We start from the raw sequence: 21,451 nt of genomic DNA on the forward strand, positions 1-21,451 counted from the left end.
TTATTCCTTTACTGTCTTAATAAACTTGCTTTCACTTTACAGACTCGCCCTGAATTCCTTCTTGTGTGAGATCTCTTGGGGATCTGGATCCAGACCTTTTTCTGGTAACATCTTCCTGGAGACCACAGAAGGAACAATACTAAGGAAACCTTCCAACCAAAGGCTAACTTTGGGTAAGTGGTGGGGTGCGGTAATAGCATTACACAGATCTTAGTGGGGGTTCCTTGCAGAGAGGAAAGAAATTGACCCCTCTTGAGTTTGGAGTGCTGTCTCCATGGCTCCAATGGCTGGATTTTGGATTTCCTAACGATATACGTATTTTTTCAAGACTCTGTTAGTTAGAACTCTTAGTGGACCTTAAGATTTGTGAACTTGGCTGCGTGCGGTGGCTCATGCCTGTAATCCCAGCACTTTGAGAGGCCAAAGTGGGCAGATCACTTGAGGCCAGGAGTTCAAAACCAGCCTGGCCAACATGGTGAAACCCCTGTCTCTACTAAAAAATACAAAAATTAGCTGGATGTGGTGGCGAGTGCCTGTAATCCCAGCTACTCTGGAAGCTGGGCCAGGAGAGTCACTTGAACTTGGAAGGCGGAAGTTGTAGTGAGCTAAAATCGCGCCACTGCACATCAGCCTGGGCAACAGAGCAAGACTCCATCTCAAAAAAAAAAAAAAACCACAAGAAAACAAAAATACAAGAATTAGCTGGACGTGGTGGCAGATGCCTGTAATCCCAGCTACCTGGGAGGCTGAGGCAGGAGAATCGCTTGAACCGGGCAGGTAGAGGTTGTAATGAGCTAAGATGACACCACTGCACTCCAGGCTGGGAGATAGAGGGAGACTCTGTCTCAAAAAATATATGAAATAAAATAAAATTTTAAAAAGAAATTGTGAACCTGAGGATTTAGGGGAAAAAATGGGTTTCCATTAGAGGTCATCTAGAATAGGGGTCCTGTAGGAATCAGGCCACACAGTGTTGGGTAAGGGGCAAGCATTACCTCCTGAGCTCCGCTTCCAGTCAGCTTAGCCCCAGGATTAGGCCTTAGATTCTCACAGGAGGGCGAAGCCTACTGTGAACTGCGCATGCGAAGGATGTAGGTTGCGCTCTCCTTATGAGAATCTAATGCCTGATGATCAGAAGTGGAAGTTTCATTCCCAAACCATCCACCAGCCCTTTCCGTGGAAAAGTTGTTTTCCATGAAGTGGGTCCCTGGTGCCAAAAATATTGTGGACTGCTGATCTAGAATGGTAGAATCCCTCAGACGGCCATAAGGAGCTGATTTGATAGTTCTGAAACAAAGGCACTCAAGAGTATGACTGTATAAATAATAAATGGTTTAAAAAAAAACCTATTGCTAGTTTTCAATGAAAGGATTTAGGAGAATGATGTAGAACTAAATTTGTTTTCCTTTATTATTATTATTATTATTAATTTTATTTATTTTTTTTGAGGTGGAGTCTCGCTCTGTCGCCCAGGCTGGAGTGCAGTGGTGCGATCTCGGCTCACTGCAACCTCCACCTCCCTGGTTCAAGCAATTCCCCTGCCTCAGCCTCCCGGGTAGCTGGATTACAGGCACATGCCACCACACCTGGCTAATTTTTTTTGTATTTTTAGTAGAGATGGGGTTTCACCATATTGGCCAGACTGGTCTTGAACTCCTGACCTCAGGCAATCCTCCTGCCTCAGCCCTGCAAAGTGCTGGGATTACAGGCGTAAGCCACCTCGCCCAGCTATTATTATTATTTTTACTAACAAATGTTCATCTTAATTTCATAAAATCTAATCACTGCCCTACTTTCAAGCTTTTGTCTTCATAACCTTGCGAACATTATCCACTCCCAAGCCTTCACTTTCTTGTGCCAAAACTCCATTTGCATTTCCTTTGTCAAACTGGCTCTGTCACTCATGACTGCACTTTAACTCATCCTACACTCACCCACTTCCCTTTACAGTCTTTATTTTCAGCTCACTCTGCTACCCAGTCCTTGCCTCTTGAATCCCTCTCCCCCACCTCAAAATTTCCCTTTCTATTTGACCTTCACCACTATATTTCATCTCATCTTTCAAGCCTAAGACCACACGCCGATCCTTTCCAAAGCTCCAACTTCTTTTTTTTTTTTTGAGAGGGAGTCTCGCTCTGTCGCCCGGACTGGAGTGCAGTGGCCGGATCTCAGCTCACTGCAAGCCCCGCCTCCCGGGTTTACGCCATTCTCCTGCCTCAGCCTCCCGAGTAGCTGGGACTACAGGCGCCCGCCACCTCGCCCGGCTAATTTTTTGTATTTTTTAGTAGAGATGGGGTTTCACCGGGTTAGCCAGGATGGTCTCGATCTCCAGACCTCGCGATCCGCCCGTCTCGGCCTCCCAAAGTGCTGGGATTACAGGCTTGAGCCACTGTGCCCGGCCCAAAGCTCCAACTTCTTAATTTCTCCATAACAGGTCTGTCCGATTCCACGGCGCCGGTTCTCTTAACCCCTATGTTCCTCACGACCTTGTATCTTCACTCCTGCTTGTTTTCTTTCTCAAGGTCTAGGTCAGTTATTTCCTACAGAAACCTGCCCAAATTTCATTGACCTATGGTTTTCAGTTCTATGAGCAAGCCACGGTTGACTACTCACAAAGGAGATTTATTAATAAGAAAGGAGTGCTCCCATGATAACTTATTGGTCATTGAATATGATTTAGCATACTAACATAAAATTCAGAAGTAAACAAATGTTAAAAGAAAAACACAATTATAATGGGATACTGATTGGAGGTGATAAAACCTCAAACTAATCATTTGAAAAATCAGATCAGTTAAAGTTAATTCTTTTTACTCTACATCAAATTGTTCCCTTTTGTCTGTCCAACTCAGAGGTTACCCTACATCAATAATTGTTGTTAGTGATAATAACAATTCGTTACAGATCTTATAAATCCATTCTTCTCAAATCTTCAATTTTGGTAGTTGGTGCAAAGTAGATATATCTGATTAAGAGAACAGCAGGCATTCTCGACCATTTAACACCCAAACAATCTTTTCTCTATGTATGTAGACAAGTACATTCCTTGTGGCCCCCGGGATCACATGCCTTTGTAATGATAATTTACAGTGAAATGAAAAGTACATGAACTGAGGGGTCATGTGAAGAGATGACCCTCTCTAGATTGGGAAGAATTACTACCTTCTAGAGACCCTGAGAGTAATTTCCTCTGGTTTTATTTCGCCCAGATCCTCTACTTCAAGACCTACCCTACTCAAACAACATGTTCAGGATGCTTTCAACACACAGAGATGTAAATTATACAGCTAACAAGAGAAAATACTGAGGTTTCATTTACACTCAACTGTAACTCTGCAAGGGTGACGTTAGTGATTTAAAAAATAAAAAAAAGGAACTGTTAGTCAATGGTAGGTATCAGACATAAAGATTGAAAACTATCACTACCCTATAGACTCCTAATTTTTATTTAAGCTATGTGTGAGATACTATTATTGTTGTTAGCAGCAGCAGCTAAACATTGATTATTCTAGGCAATGTGTTAAGGGCTTTATGTGAGTTACTTCAGTTCGTTTAGTTTTAACTACCCTGTGGAGTTGGTATTCTTATTATCCCTACTTTGAGAAAACAGGTTTCAAGGTCAGGTCATTCGCCTTTGGTCACACTAGTGGGGGGAGGAGGAGGTTCATTTCCAGTCTGTCAGATTCCAGAGCCAATGCTGAAATACCTCATTCTACTCATGACCAAGTTTTGCAGCTCTTGGCTTATTAGTGCATTACATCCCTGTAGCAGGCATTCTCGCATTCTCTGAAGCCAAACACAGACCATAGAGCTGCTGGGAGGCTCCCGAAGTTTCTTATGACCTAGAAGAGAAGTAAATCTCTCCAGGGCCCAGAGCAGACACTGACTGATCCTCATCAGGGCTCAGTTTTGGACTCAGAAGACCCCTCAAAATAATGCTCCATGCTTTGGAGTTGTCATAAAAGGTGAAGCCTATTTCCCATCCCTGGCCTAGAGGATGAGGAGGTTCAAACACCTCTTTGTAGCACAACTGTGTCAAAATCCTTTCCAATTTTTTTTTTTTTTTTTTTTAGACAGGGACTTGCTCCATCACCCAGGGTGGAGTGCAGTGGTGCAATCACAGCTCACTGTAACCCCGAACTCCCTGCTCAAGCAATCCTCCCACTTCAGCCTCTTGAGTAGCTGGGGCTACAGATGTGTGCCACCACGCCTGACTAATTTTTTAATTTTTTGTAGAAATGGGGTTGCTATGTTGCCCAGGCTGGTCTCAAATTCCTGGGCTCAAGCAACCCACTCTCACCTTGGCATCCTAAAGTGCTGGGATTACAGACATGAGCCACCAAGCCCAGCCTCCAACTTTCTTGTATTTGAACAAAATTACTCATTTATTTTTAATATACTTAAAACTGTCCTCTCTCACTGAATCCTTATAACAAATTTATGAATTAACTAGGAATTATCGTTCCCATTTTTTCAGACGAGGAAACTGTATCTCATGTAAGTGCCTTACTGAAGTTACATTAATAATCTATATGGTGGCACTGGCTACTCATACTCATATAATCTGATCCCAAGCCCTCTTCTTTCCATTATGTTTGTTTTTTTGTTTTTTTGTTTTTTACTATTATTTCACTAATGTACATATCTTCAGTTAGATGGTAAACTCTCTGAAGAAAGGAACCTTGTCTGAGACATTCCATGCCTTTCATTGTATATGACATGATACTTTGCACATAGTTATGAACTGATTTATGATATACCAAGGTAGAAAACTAACTATATAAGGCTGGGTGTGGTGGCTCACGCCTGTAATCTCAGCATTTTGGGAGGCCAAGGCAGGCAGATCGCTTGAGCTCCAGAGTTCAAGACCATCCTGGGCAACATGGTGAAACCCTGTCTCTACCAAAAATACAAAAACTTAGCAGTCTTGATGGCACATGTCTATGGTCTCAGCTACTTGGGAGGCTGAGGTGGGAGGAACGCTTAAGCCCTGGGGGCAGATGTTGCAGCAAGCTAAGATTGTGCCACCGCACTCCAGCCTGGGTGACAGAGTGAGACTCCATCTCAAAAAATAAAGAAAACTAATTATATAAGATTACTAGTATATATTATTACAGAAATTGAGACACTGAAGATTTGTAATATTAGGATTCAGAAAAGCATGTTGGAGGCAGGACAGCATAGTGGTTAAGCACATGAGCTCTACATAGGTTCCAATCCTGGCTCTGCCCATTAATATTTATACGACTTTGGGCAAGTTATCTAATCTCTTTGTACCTTGGAAAATAACAGCAACAGTAACAATACCCATTGCATAAGGTTGCTGTAAGAATTAGGTGAATTAATATTAATAGCTGTGATGCATTTAGAATGATGTCTAGCACTTTATAATCCTTACTGTTGCTGCTACTATTCTTTTGTGGTTACAGAGAATTTCCTGGAGGACTCTTGTTGATGCTGGCAGCCAAATGAGGTAGAGAAGTATCCCACAGGATGAGAGGCCAGTTGCAAAATGCTGGCTTTCAGGATCTCAGTTACAGGGTACATAAAATAGGCTGAACAAAATGAGGCCTTTTACACAACTCCAATTCACTCTACTGATATTGTCTGCCATTCTGACCTGACTAGACAAACAAACCTCTGTCATAGAGTAGCCTTAGAGTACCTGAGAACTTCCTAGGGCAGCCAAACCTGTGGAACAGCTGTCAGAGCTGAAGCCTAAACTCACTGATATTATCAAATGCCTTGGTAAAATCAACAAATTAATTTTTCAAGGTGTTCCTGAATTTGTTCTGTGTCTGTTTTCCAGCACAGGTCATATCCACCGATGTAGCTGCAGCTTAAAACCACTCATTCATTTCTTCTTTCAATTACTGAGCGCTCAGTTTGTGCCAGGCAGTGGGGATACATAGGCTGATATGGTTTGGCTGTGTCACCAACCAAATCTCATCTTGAATTGTAGCTCCTATAATTCCCACGTGTTGTGGGAGGGACCCAGGGGGAGATGACTGAATCACAGGGGCGGTTTCCCCCATACTGTTCTCCTGGTAGTGAATAAGTCTCACGAGATCTGATGGTTTTATAAGGGGCTTCCCCTTTAGCTTGGCTCTCATTCTGTCTTGTCTGCCACCATGTAAAATGTGACTTTCACCTTCCGCCATGATTGTGAGGCCTCCCCAGCCACATGGGACTGTGAGTCCATTAAGCCCCTTTTTCTTTAAATTACCCAGTCTCGGATATCTCTTTATCAACAGCATGAGAACAAACTAATACACGGGCCCTGCCTGAGGAGCTCACACCAATCTGGACAAAGAGCCCGGTGTAAGAAGTGCCACATTGGAGGTGTGTTCCTAAGGGTACAGAGCTGGCAGTATCACTGGGCAGTAGCCAGAGTTTGTTCAGGGATAAGGAGTAGTCAAGTGGCCCAGACGTGCTCCCAAACATCCTGCAATACACAGGAGTCCAAAATGTCAGTGGTGCTGAGGTTGAGAGAAACCCTGGGCTAGATGATCTCTAAGTGTTTCTCTAGCTCTAAAATTTCTATGTTTTCTGAAATTTCTGTGTTTCTTTTGCTTCTTTTAAGCTTATGTAAATGTTTAAGTAGCAGCTTCCTTCTTTTTTAAGTGGAAGATCATCTAATAATATAATACAAGTTCCCATGAAATGGTGGAATCTGCTTGTACCACTCCTGCCAGGCTACCAACCAAGTGATGAGACGCTCATCACCTCACATCTTGGGGAGAATCGCTATGGCATCAGTGGTCAATTTCTGGCTCTCTGTGGGGTTGAGGGGCTAGAACTTACTTGAGTAAGTAAGAGAAATCTACATGTCATGCAGAAGCCTTATTTTAGATAGTACTTAAAAAATTTAGAGATAGTACTTTTATTATTTTTTCCTTTCATTATTTTCTCTCTCTCCTTCCTTCCTTCCTTCCTTCCTATCTTCCTTCCTTCCTTCTTTCTTTCTTAGACAGGGTCTCTCTCTGTTGCCCAGGCTGTAGTACAGTGATGCTATCATAGCTCACTGCAGCCTCCAACTCCTGGGCTCAAGTGATCCTTCCACCTCAGCTTCCTGATTAGCTGGTACTACAAGTGTGTGCCACCACACCTAGCTAATTAAAAACTTTTTTTTTTTTTTGTAGAGACAGGGTCTCACTATGTTGCCCAAGCTGATCTCAAACTCCTGGCCTCAAGCAATCCTCCCACCCTAGCCTCCCAAAGTGTTGGGATTATAGGCATGAGCCACTCTTCCCAGCCTCTCTCTTCCTTTTCATAATAGCTATTCATGGGGAGCAACAATCACTGGGTTCCATTTCACTTATTTGCCTAGCTCTTGCCTTTTAGATTGACATGCTCCAAGCAGTGAAATGGTTACGTGCAAGTGGGAATCAGGACTGTCAAAGTAAGATGTCTATTAATCCCTAGACTGGATTTTCAAATCACCAAAACTTCAAATTAGCTCCACTTCTTCCAGGCATTTGCCTTTCTTTTTACATGCCTTTTCTGCTTCAGACCCCATGGCTCTCAAATGGCAGAGGATGGTCAATCTGAATACTTGCCCTAGGAGAACCAAGAGTACAGAAGCATCCTGTACAGAAGCATCCTGGAGCAGGGCTCTGTCCTCTCAGAGAGCAAAGCTCGATGGGGAGGTCACGCCACTTCAGTCCACTGCTCAGTTGAAGCAGAGTCTCTGCAGGTGGCGAGCAACTAGGGTCCATGTGCAAACAGGGCATCAGAGCTGAGGAGCTGCTGGCATTACTGACTTCCCACTGTGGAGTTCCAGAAACCCAGGCTTTCTAATCCTGAGTCTATCACCAGGGTGACCTCGAGTGTGATCTTTAACTCTTTAAACCTCCATTTCTTCATCTTTAAATGGGGGAGAATAATAGTACCTATTTTATAGAGTTTCTCTGGGGATTAAATGAAATGATCTATGTCAAGTGCCTAGAGGACAGCAAGTTCTACATTAGAGTGTAGCCATTTTTAATGCTGGTGTCATGGTTAGGGCTGAAGCATATGCAGGAGAAAAATAGGGATCAGTGTTATCCAGAAAGAAGGAGTGTAAAGAACCTCTGTTTCCAGATGGGCACGGTGACTCACGTCTGTAATCCTAGCACTTTGGGAGGTTGAGGCAGGAGGATCACTTGAGGCCAAGAGTTCAAGACCAGCCTGGCCAATATGGTGAAACCCTGTCTCTACTGAAAACATAGCTGGGCGTGGTGGTGCGGGCCTGTAATCCCAGCTAATTGGGAGGCTAAGGCAGGGGAATTGCTTGAACCCTGGAGGTAGAGGTTACAGTGAGCCAAGATCGTACCACTGCACTCCAGCCTGGGTGACAGAGTAAGAAACTGTCTCAAAAAAAAAAAAAAAAAAAAAAAAACCTCTATTTAATGCACTCCTCCTTACCAGAATTTTACCTCATGCTTTTTGCGAAGAGAGAGGGAGACAGAGAGAGAGAGAGCAGAAAGAGAGACAGAGAGAAAGAAAAAGGGAGGTCCCAGTACTAAGGCTTCGATCCACTAACAAATATACTTGCTTTCCTCCTGCACGCTTTCAAAACCTTCCTAAAGGTGCCTTCCAAAACTCTCCATTTCTTTTAGCTCCAAACCATACGAGTTACACAGGAAGACACAGGCGTGTGTAGACCAAAGGTTATGACCATGAAAAAGCAGAAACAGAACTCTTAAGCTTCTTTATCTTGTCAGCATCTGAACATGGTGACAAATTTAAATTTTAGCCTCTAAGGAAGCGTCTCGCTGGGTCAACTCTCATGCAAACTTGTTCCTGCATCTCACCTATGAGTGGTTTCCTCTTTGAGTACAAATCATAACCACACTCAGGAAGGTTCTGGTCCAGACCCATCCTGGCCGGCAAACATGGCTGTGGCTCCTCCTCTGGCCGCCTCCTCTGCCCAACCCCTCAGGGCTGAACAGGAGCAACCCGTCGTAAAATATCAGAGATGCCACTGATGGCGTGAGTGGAAACATGATAGCCTTACTCCTTCCTGGCGGAGAATTCCAGTACCAAAGTCAACTGGAAGCCAATATAATTTGGAAAATTTGAACTCTTGAGGAGAAATCCAAGCTTCTAAAATAAATTTAAAACTGAGCCGAGGGGAATACTACTTAAATAGGTAGCCACCCTGGGATGACATAAATTCTGAATTTCTTAGAGTAACCTGTAGTTATCTGGTTACTTACCACAGCAGCTCCCCTCACAGGCACGGGAGGTCCTGCGTGGCCGTCGCATCTGTGGAAATAATTTGAAATGATTTCTTTGAAGAAGAGCCTAACTTTCACCAGGAGGAAAAATCAACAGCACATTTGCCATTAGATTTTGATATCTTGAGAAGATCTATTTCTAATTCACCATAGCAAGATGTTTCTTCGTTAGTGCATTATTGAAAAAAAATAGAAACCGTTTTCTATGATTGCTTAGAATCAATGCTTTACATCTTTGTCTCTCGGGTAGCCTAGAAAAAATTACGTATTACTGGATTTGCATTTGAGCACAACATAACACATAAAATATAATAGCTATATTTGTTGCACTGTTTATTCTGTGTCAGGCTCGATCTTTGTGCATGTTAATTCATTTAGATACTTCACTCTACTGAGATGGACATTATGGCTACTCCCATTTTACAGATGAGAAGATGGAGGTACAGAGAAGTCAGAATACACAGTTAGTTGCTGAGCTAGGAGTTGGGCAAAGGCTGTCTGGATCCAGAGCCCTCTTTCTTTCCTTTTCTTTCTTTCTTTTTTTTTTTGAGACGTAGTTTTGCTCTTTGTTGCCCAGGCTGGAGTGCAGTGGCACAATCTCAGCGTGCAGCCTTCGCCTCCTGGGTTCAAGCGATTCTCCTGCCTCAGCCTCCCGAGTGGCTGGGATTACAGGTGCCCACCACCACGCCTGGCTAATTTTTGTATTTTTAGTAGAGATGGGGTTTTATCATGTTCGCCAGGCTGGTCTCGAACTCCTGACCTCAGGTGATCCGCCTGCCTCGGCCTCCCAAAGAGCTGGGATTACAGGTGTGAGTCATGGTGCCTGGTCAGAGCCCTCTTTCTTACCCAGCACAGCAAGCTGACTTTTTTTCCTAATGGGAAACAAATTTTCTGTTTCTTTGCATTTTCATTTTAAAGAGCAATTAAGTAATGACCAGATTTAACAGTACATAAGATAATTTTGTTTCTAAAAAAGAGAAAAAAACCACCACCACAACAACGAATATTGCTTTAGGATGTTGACTTCTATAAAGATGCCTGACTTACTAGGAAACCATTTTGGAAGTGAACAAGTATTCTTTTTTTTTTTTTTGTTATACTTTAAGTTCTAGGGTACACGTGCACAACGTGCAGGTTTGTTACATATGTATACATGTGCCATGTTGGTGTGCTGCACCCATTAACTCATCATTTACATTAGGTATATCTCCTAATGCTATCCTTCCCAGCTCCCCCTACCCCACGACAGGCCCCGGTGTATGATGTTCCCTTTCCAGGTGTTCTCATTGTGAACACAAGTATTCTTTTAATATTTGTGTTGCTTTCTCAAATTCAATGAGAAGGTGACAAATTTAAGACCTAGGCCCAGAACTGAGATAAATTTTAATTTTTTATTTATTTATTTGAGATAGGATCTCACTCTGACACCCAGGCTGGAGTGTAGTTGTGTGATCTCAGTACACTGTGGCCTCGACCTCCTGGGCTCAGGTCATCCTCCTACCTCAGCCTCCCAAAGTGCTGGGATTACAGGCATGAGCCACTGCGTCTGGCATAATCTTTTAAATCTATAGTTTTATGCCAATGGGTTCTCTGTCTGAATTCAAGATTTAATAGACTGTCTAGGTGTGATGGTTCCCGCCTATAATCCAGCACTTTGGGAGGCCGAGGTGGGTGGATCACTTGAGGCCAGGAGTTCAAGACCAGCCTGACCAACATAGAGAAACCCTGTCTCTACTAAAAATACAAAATTAGCCAAGTGCAGTGGTGGGTGCCTGTAATCCCAGCTACACAGGAGGCTGAGGCAGGAGAATTGCTTGAACCCAGGAGGTGGAGGTTGCAGAGAGCTGAGATTGCGCCATTGCACTCCAGCATGGGCAAAAAGAACAAAACTCTGTCTCAAAAAAAAAAAGATTTAATAGACCATAATGACTGAGTGCTCTGTATGAAATCTGGCCCTTTCCTCCACTGACAGAGCAGTAATGGGGATCAAGAGTTTAAAGAAACTGGGTCTCTAGGTCCAGATCAGTTAAAAGTGGCAAGGCACAGTTGTCCATTCAAACTTCTAGCTGCTTCATGGTTCATAAAAGTTGAACATAAAACCTGGGAGACGAAATAATTTTATATCCTTAAGATAACCACATGCATTTTATAGTTTAGCTCAGAGTTTAGCAGAAATTGAAATGAAAACTATGGATTTTTCCATATAACTCTGAAATACTGGATCTACTAATAATATCTAGGAGTTAAATACTGCTTTTATTTTTATTCTTCTTTTCCATACTCATTTATTGAGCCTGTTTTCCTCCCACACTCTACATACTATGTTGAGCTCTTTGGAGGAAACAAATATGGCTCAGATAGGGACCCTGTTCTCTGAGAGCTTTTAGGAAACAGCAGCTATGTAAAGAGCCAAAACCTAAGTCAAGACTTGATAAGGACGATGAAGAGGTGTAAGGAAAATGCATGGGAAATGCAGAGGGGCCAGCCAGCAAGCACTTCCTGAGACAAACAGGGAAGGCAATAGGAAGATGGCAGTGGAAGTGGTACAAGAGGCTAAAGAATAGTCTGAGCAAAAGCTTGGAGATGGGGGCACCGCAAGGGAGGTCGGGGACTGGCAAGTAATCCAATATGCCTGGAGCCAGGACTACATGCCAGACTGTGAAGGTTCTTTCCGGAATCCTGCTGGGCCATAGCCCTCACGGTGCTTCCCCACAGTCTGACACTCACCAGCTCACCAGGCACCCCTTCTGATTTGGAGTGAGGGCACCAGGAGCAGGTTTCTGACAATGGCAGGTGTGAGGGAGATGCAGCTAAAGGACCAGAGGGTGCCTGGAGCACAGCTGGGATGCTACCACCAAGTGTGAGGGCGTGCAGCGAATGGAAGGACACATGCTTGCCTAGGAGTGCCATGGTTGGGTGTGCTCCCGTGGACTTGGGTAGAAGAGTATAGGACTCAGCAGTTTTCGGGGCCCAGAGTCTCTGCACCCACTCCCAGGTCTTCCCACAAGTTAATTTATGTTTCTGATGTAAAGAGTTTCCACTTAGAGAGTCAATAAAAGCAACAGTGGTATCATTAAAAATATGCTGGTAAAAGCCCCCTGGAATTGGTCATTTCAAGGGATACTAAGTTACCTCATCTTCTGCATTTACCCACAAGTCCTATTGATGCTGTATCTGAGATATTTCACATATATCCCCACTTCTCCATCTCCAGTCATTCTGCCTGAGTGTCAACTTTTACAATTTCTCTTCTGGACTCCTCTCCATCCTTCACACCACCAATAGAAAGATCTGTCTAAAATGCAAATTTGATCTTATCAATCCCTTGCCTAAAAATCTTACAATAAAGTATTATCCAAAATCTTAACATGAGGCCAGGCGCAGTGGCTCATGCCTGTAATCCCAGCTGAGGTGGGCAGATCATTTGAGGTCAGGTGTTTGAGACCAGCCTGGCCAACATGGTGAAACTCTGTCTCTACTAAAAATACAAAAAATTAAGAAAATTTTAAAAATCAAAATCTTAACATGACATGAGGCTTTTCTTTCTTTTTTTTTTTTTTTTGAGACGGAATCTTGCTGTCACCCAGGCTGGAGTACAGTGGCCGGATCTCAGCTCACTGCAAGCTCTGCCTCCTGGGTTCACGCCATTCTCCTGCCTCAGCCTCCCGAGTAGCTGGGACTACAGGCGCCGGCCACCACGCCCGGCTAGTTTTTGTATTTTTTAGTAGAGACGGGGTTTCACCGTGTTAGCCAGGATGGTCTCGATCTCCTGCCCTCGTGATCCGCCCGTCTCGGCCTCCCAAAGTGCTGGGATTACAGGCTTGAGCCACCGCGCCCGGCCTGAGGCTTTTCTTTAATCTGGCAAACACTACTGGATAATCCAGTACCATTCAAGTCTCACTTGCTCACATTCCACTCTTCCACAGGTACCTGTACTCTAGACTTGTCAAATTAATTCCACCTCCATTAAATATTCTCTCATTTCCACACCTTTACAGACACCATTCAGAAATTCTCACTCAATAGAGTTGGGTGGAGCTCAAGAATATCCTTTTCTAACTGGAACCCTGGGTGATTTCCCCCCAAGTGTTGGTGGGGCACACTTTACCCACCGAGGAGGACCTCCACCTGGATAACCACAGGCTGTTGAGATCCTACTTGTCTAAAACAGAATCTATGTCCTCCTTCCATTGCAGTCCTTCCTATCCACCTAAGCAACAAATCCTGTTGATTCAAACTCAGAAATCCCTCTCAAACCCATCCACATCTCTAACATCTCCCTGACTTTACCCTAGTAAGACATTTATCATCTTTTGGCTTTTTTGCTGTAATAACCTCTTAACTGTCCTTTGTGTACAGGTTTTTGTCCCAATCCAACCAATCCTCTACGCTTTATTCAGAGTGATCCATATAAACTGAATCATGCCACTTCCCTGCAGACTTCCATTTGCTCTCAGGTGAAAGTTGAATTTTTTTTCTGCATTCATAAAGCCCTGTATGATCTAGTTCCTGCATACTTTCCAGCCTCATAACTCACCTTCCTAGATCCGTTCTGCCATAGGGAATTTTTTTTTTTTTGAGACAGGGTCTTGCCTAGTTGCCCAGGCTGGAGTACAGTGGCATGATCATGGCTCACTGCAGCCTCTACCTCCTGGGATCTAGCAATCCTCCTACCTCAGCCTCCTGAGTAGCTAGGACTACTGGAGTGTACTACCACACTGGCTGTTTTTTTTTGTAGAGATGGAGTTTCACCATGTTGGCCAGGCTGTTCTTGAACTCCTGGGCTCAACTGATCCGCCTGCCTTGATTTCCTAAAGTGCTGGGATTACAGTCGTGAGCCACCATGCTTGACCTGGGATTTTTGCTTATAACCCAATGACACAGGACTGTAATGAAACTATTAATAGATAATGATCGACCTCATCATTTGGCCAGTTTCTCTTGAAGCAAGGCTAGCAAATGAAAACTTTGTATGACCATTTAAACAAAATGAAACAAAAAACAAAAACAAAGTTTCGATCACCCTCATTGCTGACGAAAGCCCCGCCTGCTGTAGAAAATCAGATAGGCCTCTGAGCCTATGCACATTTTGTTGTTTTGCCTAGAACACTTTTCTACCATCTCTTTGCCTGGCTGCCTATCTCGTACTTGAAGAATCACTAGAAATGTCATTTTCTCCAGGAGATCTACCTGGACTTTGTCTAGAAGACATACCCCTCATATGTGCTCCCGTGGCGTATGGAGTTTCCCCATCTTAGCATTGTTCTTGTGTGTTTCTCTACTTCCTTCTGGTTGTCCTCACAAGAGTACAGCCTGGGAATGCAAGGCCTGTTTTGTCCCACAGTGCTGCACATGGCATTCTTCAGGCAGTTTTGCTGAATAAATTAATGAGTGTATTCATTCTTATCTGTACCACATCTGCTCTTCCTCATATTGTTCATGATCATCTATCTACCTAGTTTCCTCAGTCAGAGTGGACAGTTCATCTCTACTTCTCTCTCTTCCTTACCCACCACATTCATTTCTTAGGTTCTCATGAGTCTACATTCTTTTTTTTTTTTGAGATGGAGTCTCGCTCTGTCGTTCAGGCTGGAGTGCAGTGGTGCGATCTCAGCTCACTGCAACCTCTGCCTCCCGGGTTAGAGCGATTCTCCTGCCTCAGCCTCCCAGGTATCTGGGATTACAGGCACCCGCCACCACACCTGGCTAATTTGTCTAATTTTTAGTAGAGACGAGGTTTCATCATGTTGGCCAGACTAGTCGTGAACTCATGACCTCATGATCCACCTGCCTCGGCTTCCCAAAGTGCTGGGATTATGGATGTGAGCCACCTCGTCTGGCCTACATTCTAAATCTTGTACAAATCTGCCCATTCTTTTGTTTTCCTTCTTGCCTCTACCTTAGTTTAGGCCACCATTATCTCAGCAATCTCTAATTGGTCTCCCTGACCCTAATTTTGCCCCCTCAAATCTATTCTTCGCATACGGCTAGAAGAAAGTGTCTCAGTCTCTACACTGTCGACGTGTCTTTGTTGTGGTGACCTGTTGTGAGCACTGTCGACGTGTCTTTGTTGTGGTGACCTGTTGTGAGCATTGTAGGATGTTTAGCCTGGCCTCTACACACTGGATCCCAATTGCACCCTCCCCTCTTCAGTTGTGGAAAACACAAATGTTTTCTTTTTATTGAGATAGGGTCTTGCTCTGTTGCCCAGGCTGGAGTGCAGCGGCACAATCACAGTTCACTGAGGCTTGACCTTCTGGGCTTAAGCAATCCTGCTGCCTCAGCCTCCTAAGTAGCTAGGACTACAGGTGTGTGCCACCATGCCTGGCTAATTTTTTAATGTTTTGTAGAGATGCAGCCTGACTATGTTGACCAGGCTAATTTCAAACTCCTGGCCCCAAGTGAGCATCCTGCCTCAGCCTCCCAAAGCACTGAGATTACAGGCGGCCACCACATCTGTCCTAAAAATGTTTTCAAACATTGCCAAATGTCCTTTGGGTGACAAAATCATGCTTGGTTGAAAACCACTGAGCTACAGTAATCCCTCTAAAATGAAGACCCAATTATGTCACTTTTCTGTTTAAAAACCGTCAATGGATGCATGCACACACATGGAAAGATGCCAAAAGGTTAGTGTTTGTCCAGATGAACTGGCTTTGGGTGATTTTATCTGTCATATGTATAAAACAAGAAGAGTGGCATTATTTTAAAAGTATTAATGGCTCCCCACTGCCTGCAGGAATGAGTCCAAGCTCCTTAGGGGCATTGCACATATAAGGCCCCTGTGTTGTGGCGTCTGCCAACCTCTCCTCCCCCATCTCTTATCAGCCCTCACCTTGTACTGGGTCACTGAACTTCAGTGACCTAGATGAATTCCTGCCTTGTCCACTCTCTGCACTTTGGTTTATGTCATTTCTTCTGCCAAGTGCAGCGTCTGGATTCTTAATTGCCTGGCTTAGTCTTATTTGTTTTTCAAAAATTAGCTCTCCTCTTCCAGGAAGGGATCTTGATCCTCTAGTGTGAGTTAAGTGCTTCTGCATTTTTTCCTGGCAGGAACATCATGCGTCACCATAGCACTCACCACCTTCTACTGTAATTGTCACTGTACCCAGCTGTTACTTAGGCAGCTAGGCCACATGGCATCCCTGTGTGAATTCTAAAGGGCACCCCTTTCTCAAGACCCCTTCCTGTCATTTGCTGGAAATTGCCATAAGACATGTACAAATCCATGACGGTAATGATGCAAGTGGCATATCCTAAAGTTCTGTGGCGTGCTGCCTGCCTGACCTATGCAGCAATATGGTGTTCCCTACTAGAATATAAAATCCTCCAGGCAGGGACTTTGCTTTCATTTCACTGTTTGATTTCCAGCACTTAACATAGGGTCTGATCCAGAGTGGGACAGAAGCTTGATAAATAAATGAAAGGGAAGCTATTACCTGGCTTTTATCCCCCTTGCCAAAAATTCTGACAGCCCTTACCAGAGTGAGAGGAAGCTAAGCTGCAGCAGTTCCCAAACTTGAATGAGTACCCAAATATTCTGGAGAATTAAAAATAAATAAGTAAAGCTCCCTGTGCCTTACTTCAAAAGCACCAGGTTGGAGCCTGATTGTCGGTCTTCATTTAACAATTGCTGATGAGATTCTAACAATGATCGATCAGACCAGCTGGGAACCATAAGCCACCCAGGATAAAACTCAAAACCACTCCCCTTGTCTTGTTTCTCCCTCTTGCCACCACAGTGCTGCCATTTATCTGTGGACACCATGCCTGGAATCACAGAAGGAGCATTTCCAAAGAAGGAGCTTGCTTTCTCTGACTTCTTCTGCAATCTAGGTGTCTTAGATTCCTGTGTCTTCCAACTCAGACATAGGCACTCAACTAGCAACAAGCAAGAGTACACAGTAGAGCATTTGGAAGGAGGAGGGAGGGAGGAGGAGAGAAGGGGAGTAACAGAGAGAGATCAAGAGACAGAGAGACCAGGAAAAAAAAAATGATCTGCCCTTTTAATTTTCCAAAATAGAATTTGACCTTTTTACTTATGTAACCTAGAGGTTGCAGTTGGACTGTCTGAGCTGTGTACACCCTACGGGTCAGGAAAATTTGGACATGCCTGAGAGTAGCTAGGTGGATCCCCCAAAGCTCTTTGCATCCGAAGGGCAATGCGCATCACTTATTCGTAGTAGGGAAGGCATCACTGAAATAATTGGGGGTCTGGAATAAGAAAGGAACAACTATAGATTCTGCTTGGCAGCTGAGAAGACTGCATGTATAAGCTGATGACATACACCATTGGATGCCCTGTGGAAGGCATTCGTGAGATGACAAAGTTACTGAAATTCTATGGTAGGGGCTGAGCACATGTTACATGCACTAGATACCTCAGAACAAGACCCGTGGAAACATGACTTGCAGGAAGATGTTGAGGGAAAGCTACATGTGTATATGTATACTTTTCTTGGATTTATTGGCTAGGAATGTATACATTAAAACATGAATGGAAAGTATTTTTCTTTTTTCTTGGGGTTGGAGTAGGGTCAATCATTTATGAATAGGATTAAAATCATAATGGGATAATTTGGGAAGTGTATATGTTTGAGAAGAGGAGCAAATCATATTTGAGGCAGAAGTGGTCAATCTTTTTGCTTTTTTTTTGAAACAGAGTTTTACTCTGTCACGCAGACAGGAGTGCAGCCGTATGATCATGGCTCACTGTACCCTCCACCTCCCAGGCTCAAGTGATCCTCCTACCTCACCTTCCTAAGTTGCTACAGGCTTGCGCCACCATGCCCAGATAATTTATCTTTTTGGTAGAGATGGGGTTTCAGCGTGTTGCTCAAGCTGGTCTCAAGATTCCTGGGCTCAAGTGATCCTTCCGCCTTGCCCTTCCAAAGTGCCGGGATTACAGGCGTAAGCCGCCACGACAGGCCTTTCTTTTTACATTTTTTACAAATTCACCAAGTCACTGTGTTCCCATGGCTTTTTATCTCTGATATTAGGAAATCAGAGCTTGAAGATATCATATACTATTATTGGCTAGGCCTTAAAGGGAGCAAGTGAATCTGGTGAAATGATGAAGTCCATGTTCTTCTGGGGAGGGTTACCTATTACCCAGTGCATTTCTCAGTTAGAACCAAAGCTTAAAAAAGAGAGAAAAAAAAGTCTCTGATAAGCACGTTTTAAAGTGCTGATCAGAAGGCTATCTTTCACCTTGTGTTGATTCTTTTTCTCTGAGTTGCAAAAGATCCTCTAAATTGCTTTACTGATTTGTTTTCCAGAGCACTGAGTGTGACAGTCAAGCCCTTGATGGCTTCAGCAAGTAGAAACCTGACTGTTGCCTGCAGAGGATGACTGTGTGTCCGCCGGCCATTTGTCAGTCCCTCCCAGGGTGCTTGTAGGTAAGGAGGAGCTCCTGAATCACAGTCCATTTTGCAGATTGATTTTCTATTTCAGATCAACACTGCCAAAGTTAGGTTCTACCTGAGATTATAGAGCCCTTCATAATGTATGACCTGATTTATATCACCTCCTCATAATACAATGCCCCCTTTAATAAACACTTCTTCTCCCACATATAGGATTCATATCCGAATATTTAGGTCACATTCAAATTTAAAAATAAAAACGACATGCTTTTTATATGTCATCTTCTGAAACCTCTTAGGAGCAAAATCCAGTGCCTTTAATTATATTCTGCACCAGCAGAAATAATAAATACTTATCAATATCAATAATAAGATAAATGTTAAATATTCCCGTTTATGTTTTGAAAGTAAAATGTATTTGAAGATGACAAATTCTGAAAACTACTAAACACACATAAATATACTTAAATGATGATATTTGTTTTATTTCTGCATGTTGTGTGTATGTTTCAATTCTCCCCGTTAAAAGACAGCTGCAAGTATTTTGATATCTAAGAACATTTGCTAAACAGAATGTTGCAGGAGTTTTAATGTTTTCCGGTTTGGTCTGTAACCAAAAAACATGATACCCAGAATGAAGATTATAGATCTATATCTTCTTTGATCCACCTTTGCAATAATTTGCAATATGAGCTTGGAAATAACCTGCCCATAGAATTAACAGGTTCCTCAACTTTTCCCAGTCTACTAATAGTAGATGGTTCAGCTATACAACATTCTGCCTTAAAGAAAATCACGTAAGATACAAATGATATCACAAATCCTAGCTGTACCGTGCAGTGGAAATATTTTTTTCTCCCTCAAAGAAATATTTACTGTGCAAGAAACAATTTTCTCAATTTTAAATCCCCCAAATGCGAGAATCACTAGTCTCTCAAAAATTTTTACAAAGAGAAACGACTCACCTATTTGAAGAGTATTTCCTTGCTAGTGACTCTGGTAGCTACGGTCACATAAATCTACATTGCGGTCAGCTCTTTTTTTCATCAGACAAAAACAGCCTCGGGTGAAAGCTGGAAGTGGAAAACCCTCCATTCACCCAAGAGGGGAGGACAGTGGTCTGCTAAATCCAGCAGCCTCATCACACGACCCACCAGCTGCTTGCTGCCTCTTGTTTCCCAGCGACAGTGACCTCCAACACCTTTTATTTAGTGCTGCAACACACCGTGTGGTTTGACGGCACACGGAACACATCACGTGCCAAGCCAACACCTTAAGAGGGTGGGAAGCTTTGCAACCAGGAAGACATGCCGAAAATATTTAGCAGTCAGCTCGACTGCACTTAAGCATAACCTTGCTTGTTTTTCACAAAGTAATCCAACAACATACTGAGTCAAGTGAACTGATTTGCACAGTTCTAAACTGGGAACCATCTGGAACTAAGTTTCCACTGCTCCAAAAGCTTCTCCTCCCTCACCTTATACATTCTGAGCAAACGCATGGGAACAGCCCTCAGTATTTCTAGTAACAGTAATCACGTTTCCTCCTTCTGTTTTAGAATTCTATTTTTCTCTAGTTTCTTTGTTCATCTCACATTTTCTCTTAGCTAGTCTTTATACCCCAACTCTCCTTATGACCAGGACGTGACCAGGACACATACTCTGCAAAGAAGGAATAGTTTTTATTTAAATATATCTTCCTGGCCAGGGCATAGGCCAGACTCTTGGAGCAGTGGAAAAACTGACAATCACTATTTCCCAATATTTAACCCATCACTCACCAAATGCACCACCAACGCACTCTGCAGTTCGTTAGAAGTTGGATTTCAGGTGAGCCAAATTTCATGGTTTCCTAAGAACTTTGTCACTATGCAAGCTAAGTCCCATTTCCTTTGTTATGAATGCCAATTGAATTGAAATTCTAAGAACAAACATTAAACACTTTGAACACAAAACAGGCTGCTGGCCTCTGATATCGGATAACAAATGGGCCGTAACATGACCTGAGTTTAACTCACCCTTTCTGTCCCAGCGATGGAAGCTTTGAAGTCTCCTTTCCAGATTTCCTGAATGAGAACAGGGAAGCAAATGACGACCTGAAGCTCATCCGGGAAGAAAAAGGTGTTGGCTTTTTTTGATTAGTTACATTTTTAGATCTTGATGTAGGTAATTCTATTGGATCTAAAAAAAAAAAAATTGTAAAAATTTTGCATCAATTATTTCCAAGTAAATATACTTGAAAGAATGAAGCCTCTGCTCTTACGTCACTTTCTCCCTCTATACAGACTAGAAACAGGGCAGGCAACCTCACATGAAGACCTCAGGGACTAAGAGAGTCAGAACAACCTCTCTCCTGCGCCTCTGATGGTTCTGCCGCATAGAGAAAACTCAAGTAGTAGGGAATCTTTCCACGTATACTGTGAATCAAATTCCGTACAGTGTTCTTCCTCACCCAAGCTAGGAAGTCAGGGACCCCATTCAATTCTCATGTTGCTTAACCATGCTGTCCTTCAGAAGTTTTTATTTCAGTACCTTATAACAATGGTGATAGATACATACTACATAACTTCTTATACTGAAGAAAGTAAAGGAAAAGGAAATTAAGTCATTTAGATTGTTCTTCATTCGTTTCCAAAATCTATCTCTGTGGATATGTATTTGCTACATACATGGTTTATATATGTGTTTGCATGTAACATATACAGGGTGAGCATACTAAACCCAAAAAACTTGAAATCCAAAATTCCTCCAAAATCCAAAAAAATTTGAGCACCAACATGATACTTAAAGAAAATGCCCGGCCGGGCGCGGTGGCTCACGCCTGTAATCCCAGCACTTTGGGAGGCCGAGACGGGCGGATCACGAG

General features: G+C 43.2%; 1 protein-coding gene across 1 annotated transcript in view; it reads right to left on the reverse strand.

The window, feature by feature from the left end:
* EXPH5 (exophilin 5) overlaps positions 1-21,451 on the reverse strand; it is a 103,032-nt gene that overhangs the window by 11,242 nt on the left and 70,339 nt on the right. Inside the window, exons 3-4 of the mRNA XM_011926679.1 lie at positions 20,604-20,766; positions 9,201-9,249 (exon numbers count right to left, since the gene is read on the reverse strand). Coding sequence (XP_011782069.1) covers positions 9,201-9,249; positions 20,604-20,766 — 212 coding nt within the window. The remainder of the gene's footprint in view (positions 1-9,200; positions 9,250-20,603; positions 20,767-21,451) is intronic.

This window comes from Colobus angolensis, unplaced genomic scaffold, assembly GCF_000951035.1.
Source record: "Colobus angolensis palliatus isolate OR3802 unplaced genomic scaffold, Cang.pa_1.0 Scaffold7, whole genome shotgun sequence".
NCBI classification, from domain to species: Eukaryota; Metazoa; Chordata; class Mammalia; order Primates; family Cercopithecidae; genus Colobus; species Colobus angolensis.